The sequence below is a fragment of the Hipposideros armiger genome, unplaced genomic scaffold (genome assembly GCF_001890085.2).
Source record: "Hipposideros armiger isolate ML-2016 unplaced genomic scaffold, ASM189008v1 scaffold_553, whole genome shotgun sequence".
Classification (NCBI taxonomy): Eukaryota; Metazoa; Chordata; class Mammalia; order Chiroptera; family Hipposideridae; genus Hipposideros; species Hipposideros armiger.
Window position 1 is genome coordinate 1,068,475 of NW_017731903.1, and position 6,000 is coordinate 1,074,474.

Here is a 6,000-nt window from a genome sequence, read left to right on the forward strand (position 1 = left end):
CTGTGAGCCTCTCCCTGGTTGCATCCTTCACTCTCCCCTGCTGGGATAAGTGCTATGGTGACTCCGTCCCTTGCTTTCTTTTTTCCTCATACATCTATGTATGTATCTACATTGTTTAGTTTTACTTAATGTTGAACCTGGCATAGGGGAATCATATGGTACCTCTGCTTTTGTGACTGGCTTTTCCCACATAGCATTTTTGGTTTTGAGATGCATCCATACTGAAGTATACATTTGTAGTTGATTAATTTGCAGGACCGTATAGTGTACCTTTGAATGAGTATGTCATAGTTTATTCTACTGCTAACGGATATTGGGTTATTTCTAGATTTTGACTATTACAAACTGTGCTCCTATGAACATTCTGGTAAATGTATGCTGAAACTCTGGAGCAAGATTTTTTTCTACAGTCTAGAGCAGGGACAGGCAGATTACAGCCACAACTTTTTGTAAATAAAGTTTTATTGGAATGCAGCCATGCCCACTTGTTTATGTATTGTCCATGGCCACTTTCAGCTGCAATGGAAGAGTAGTCATAACAGATCCTATGGCCCACAAAGCTGAAAGTGTATCTACTATCTGGCCCTTTATAGAAAAAGTTTCCTACCACACCCATCTTCCAGTATGGAAGTACTGAATTCTCTTTTTTTTTTATTCTTTCCCTGTCTTTCTCCATCCCTTCTCTCCTTTCTCTTCCTTTCATCACCATTTCTCTTTTCGCTTCTTCACTCATTTGCATATGTTTCGAATAAATTATTTTGAAGTCAGGGAACGTCCTGGCCCTTCTTCCCTGGAAACTTTTCAGCTAAACGTTAAAAGAAGAGAGCTGTGTCCCTGGCCTGGGCAGTAGGTGGGATGGAGTAAGGATGGAGAGACTCTTCAATTGAATTATTATCTGCTCTCACCATGATTGCTTCAAGGAGTTGAGAGATGTTCCCAGAGTCTACCCAGTTAGTGAAAAGAGTGACTCTTGGAAGTTCCAAGTCCCTTTTGTTGATGTGCAGTGTCACTGTGAAAATAGGAGCCTCAGTTTCAGATGAGGGCTGAGAGGGGTACAGATGCCAAGCCACCACCAGCACTGGGGCTTGGTGTTAGGAGCCTGAGTCTTCGGCTTCACAGATGAGTTGGGGAAGGCAGATCCCTGTAATGTCCCCAAGCAGCTCCCTGAGCCTGATCCTTTAATGACATTTTGGATTAGATTGTGTCTGATGTGAGTCAATGCCCCTGGAAAATAGAATATCACACCAGTGGGGCTTGGTCCTTCCCTCCGGTGTTTATGACCAGGTCGTGCGCTTCTGCAAGGCACACTTGTGGCATCCATGACTGTTGAACTTCTCTTTCACTGATTAGTTTTAAGAACACAACTGGCCAGATTCTCAGACATTTGACTCTTAGCTCCCTGCTTGCCCGCTCTGATGTAGAACTTGAGCATGTTGTTCTCTCCAAGCATCAGTTTTCTGATACACAAAATACATAGTAAGTGTTTAATACATGGTAGCTATCATTCTTTTCTTCATCTTAATTTATTCCTGGGTTTCTAGCATCGCTTCATAGGGTCTCATCTCTGAGGACACAAATCAGTCATGACTGAGGTGTTTTTTTCTGTCTTCTTCCCAACTTCTCCAGCTTTGCCAAAGTCATGCACAAGACAGTGAAGGACCTGGCTCCGAAATGTGACGTGTCCTTCCTGGAGTCAGAGGACGGCAGTGGGAAGGGGGCAGCTCTCATCACCGCTGTGGCTTGCCGCATCCGCGAGGCTGGACAGCGATAGAGTTCCTGAAATCAGAAGGGACTTCCTCTGGTTCCCCCTCTTCCCTGCTTTACATTATAAGATACCATCCCCTGTGTCAAAGACAGACCCCCTCGGCTCTTCCTTGGCAGAGAGGACCCTGCCGGACTGTGTTTTGTCTCTGTGTGTCCTCAGTGTAGAGTTCAGTGCCCAAGCCTTGGCCCTCCTGAGATAAATACAGTTTGAACTAAGGATTTATTCACACTTGTCACAACCATTCACCTTGATTCTCTTAAAACTTAAAACAAATTTTAACTTTTAGTAATCCTCCTGGCTGAATTCCATGTCCCTGTATAATTCTACAGGATGGGGACACTAATGAAAAGATACGGTTGCTACACCTTGAACCCTGGCTTCTTTACCTTGGACCCTGAACATGACATTTCTAGGTGGAGAGCATCCCTCCCGCATGGAGACTGATACTGATTCTCTTCTCAGAGACCTGGAAGGTCTCCACTAACTTGAGCCTGGTTCTCCCACAAGCAGAAGGGAGGTAGGCAATGGAGGAAAATCCATGGATAACCATGTGGCAGCCCCTCTTCACTGTCATCTGCTGGCATTGTCTGTTGTGTTACAGTGATTACCATTCCTGGAATCAAAGCATCCTGAGTCTGAGCAAGCAAAACCAAAACAAGTTGACACATCTTACAAGTGGAGTTGTCGTATCTCCTTGTGGGTTCATCGGTCACCCATGAACCATGGACCTTTAAGGGGGTGTGGGGACTTTTTGGTCTACTTTTAAATTTTTTCCTGCAGTAGTATAAACACTGTATTTTCATTTTAATTTATGTTTGAAATTTATTTCACGAAGTACATCTGCCCCTTCATCTGGACACTATATGTAACGGTCATTTGAATGTAATGTATTTATGTGTTAATTTGTCATGTATATAGATACACAGGGTCTCCTCAGACCTGGCCTCATTAGTAGATCAGTGTAGTTAAAGGATGGAAGGTGAAGATACTGACTGGTTACTAGAAATACCTCATTCACCTGCGGAAAGAGAAGGGCAGCCTCCTCAGGGTGAGTGAACGGCCAAGCAGCTCCCTCCCAGCTCTTCCTTTCCCTGCAGACTCAGAAGCTTGGAAAGCAGGGAACATAGTGAAGGCAGCTGGGCCTATGGATTGAACAAACCACAACCGCTGGCTGCTCTGTGTATAGACTTTCCTGGGCCAATATTACATGGGATGTTAACCAAAGGAAATGGGATTCATTTCAAACATACTCATTGCTTAGGAATCTTCATTCTTAGGGCAGTCAGTGGAATTTAAAGCTCTCTACCAAGATAAAGGAAGCCACCAAACACATTTTTTTAAAAAACTGTGTCTGACCATTGATAACAAACCAAAACAACGAAACAATCAAAGGAATGAAACCTCAGGGACAACACTTGTGATTTGGGTCCTCCTCACAGAATTGGTTTTGTAAATGTTCTATAAGAAGCTTGTGGAGGACTTCTGTAGGCTGAGCTGTTTTTATACATGGTATTTATTTCAAACTGCTGGGAGATGGTAGGGGGTGGGTGGGAGTGACATAAAACCTTTTATACCCTACTTTTCAGGAGTACAGTTAATTCTGAATTTGTAAGCCCACTTTTGCCCTAAAATATGGCACCCACACACATTAAACCTGAATACTAAATTATAAAGAAGGAATGGCCTTGAAACACTATTGACTAGGATACAAGGATCAAAATGGAAAGATGGAAAGACACAACTAATAGCACCCAATTCTTGCACATTTATCAAACTTGTACTGAGAACAGTGTCTAGATTTGTGTATAACTAAAGGATGCCTAAGAAATAGAGATGAATTTTAACTTTTAAACTTGACAATTAGGCTCCATCTATGAAACTGTACATTTTTAAAAGGTAGAACTGTATGTGTAGCTGTGAAAGAGGTGTTGGTTTCCAAAAAAGGAACACTGGAAAGTGCATTTTGAATGTGTTCCCACAATTAGGTGACAGTTCCTTGCTGATGCTGCTTTGCTGGATGTAAATACAGTGAATCTCAATCTAGGACTGGGATGTGCTGAATAGTGAATCATCTCAACTCCTCAAACATTCAGTCTAGTGAAGATGTCATGTACAATAAAGACTAGTTGAATTAACTATGTGATGTTAACTATTATTAATAAATTTTAACATTTTTCAAAATATTTCATGTGTGATTTCATGAGCATTTTCAAGAGTACAGTTATCTTTCGGGCATATTAGCACTTCCTGGCCAGTATGAATAATTTATGGGTGTCGTGATTTTGACAGTATGTGCTTGACAGGTATTGAACGAGTGTAAATGAATCAGTAGGCTTCACTAGAATTAAGTGACAGCTTTCTTCAAGGTCCTTAAGAGAATTACAATTCAGAAAACACTACTAGCTAATATCCAGAGTGTTCTGAAGAAAAAGAAAAGTTGAGTTTTTATAGTAAAAAAAAAAAGCACACTCTTGAGAAGAATCAGTTCTGCATTCTTAGCTTCTGAATTGGTCCAAGATGGTAATCTAGATGTGTAGTGTTCTGGACAATGGAATATTCTTTCCTAAACTCTTCAGAGGGTTATTTATAGGGTTTATGTACATCCAGGCATTGATAGACACACAACTGAAAGTTCCAAACTTTAAGTTCTCAGGCTAAAGTAGGATAAAAATCCATTCCTCTGGTTTCAACCCACTCTTATTTAAGTAGTTTTGTTAACTTAACTATAGTGACGCCATTTTGTGTCTTCTCTCTTTCCTCATAGGCATGTGGCCAAGACTTAACCTTGACCTCAGTTATTTCTTTTCCCAGAAACTCAGTACTGCAACTGGAAGATGACTTTCGCTAGGCCATTGTTTAAGCCCCTAGATTTCATGCACCACTGAAGAGCCACAGCTGGCCCTGCAGTCTACTGTTTAAGCAGTTTGGCTGAGATGTAGCAGAAACCTCAGGGGCACTGGGTGGTTTCCGTAGGCGTATGTGATCCATACTTAGTATATAAAGCTCTTACATGAACATCTTAAAAACATTTGCCCCTGTGCTCTCCCTACCAAACTTTCCCCTCTCTCTAATACTCAAAATACAAACCTGGGAAATAAATTCCTCTCAGCTCCCTAGTGATACCCACTGACATTGACCTTAACCGGGAGGAAACTGACCAAGGGTAACAGGAAGCTAAACAAAACTTGACCTCGCTAGTGAAAGAAATAACAATTAGAACCTATTTTTTCAGCTTCAAATTGAAGAGATTATGGGAGCATTCTCACACCATTAGGGGGAGTACAAACTAGTATGACCGTTTAAGAGGGGAAGAGGCAATATACATCAAAAGCATGTTTTGTATGATTTTCTAGAAATTTGTGCAGAAGAAAAACACATAGTTGGGGACTAAGATTTAGCTTTCTGGGTATTGGCTACTGTATGACTTATAATAGCAAAAAAGGGGCGCTCCATATAACGGATGTGCCCACCCTGTGTCAGGGTCCAGTCAGGAAGACAATCCACTATAGTCATTTCAAACATTTTAAAAATTCAGGTGATAAAAGAGCTGAGAAGCCAAAGATTATAGAGAAGCAACCCAGAGATTAGCAACATCAGAAAAGCTGTTTCTATCTCATGGGCTAGACCAGAGTCCAAAAGCTGGGGTGGGGGTGCATGAGCTGGAACCACAGAGCAGGGAAGGGAGTGGTTAGAAATACCCTGGTTTTCCCTCCTACCCTCTAGCTCTCTGCAGTGCCTCCCGTTGGCTGAACCTTGCAGGAAGCCAGCTGGCAAAGGGAGCCTGGAAAAAGTGCCTGTGGCTCCAAGCGTGGGGTACTGGGGCTGAGCAGTAAGTAACTGGCATGTTTCGTATAAACCCATGATGTGGTTATAGTAGAATGGCATCACAGAAAATGTTGACAGCATGCTGCTTCATGCCGAAAGTATGTTACAGGACGGCATATTATGATCCCGTTTTAGTTTTAAACATTATTAATCTAGGACATTTGCAGCATAATGTGTTACCCTGAATGTCCCCTCTGCCTTGCTGAACTGCGGGCACGAATAAGGCCTCCACCTCTGTGGTAATGGCTTCAGCCCCATTCCTCAGCAGCTGCCCCTCAGATTTCCCCGCTCTGGGATTTGGGTACCCCCACCCCCCCACCCCCGAGGGGGCTCTGGAGCACCTCGTTCTGCTTGGTCTGCCAGCCTTGGCTGGAAGCTGCTCAGGGCAGCTCTGGTAGAACCTGCCCTCC

General features: G+C 42.7%; 1 protein-coding gene across 1 annotated transcript in view; it reads left to right on the plus strand.

Moving 5' to 3' along the window:
• The window catches only part of HK2 (hexokinase 2), a 67,717-nt gene extending 63,817 nt beyond the window's left edge, over positions 1-3,900 (plus strand). Inside the window, exon 18 of the mRNA XM_019623608.1 lies at positions 1,627-3,900. Within this exon, the coding sequence (XP_019479153.1) occupies positions 1,627-1,771 (145 nt within the window). The 3' untranslated portion in view covers positions 1,772-3,900. The remainder of the gene's footprint in view (positions 1-1,626) is intronic.
• Positions 3,901-6,000: the final 2,100 nt, after the last annotated feature.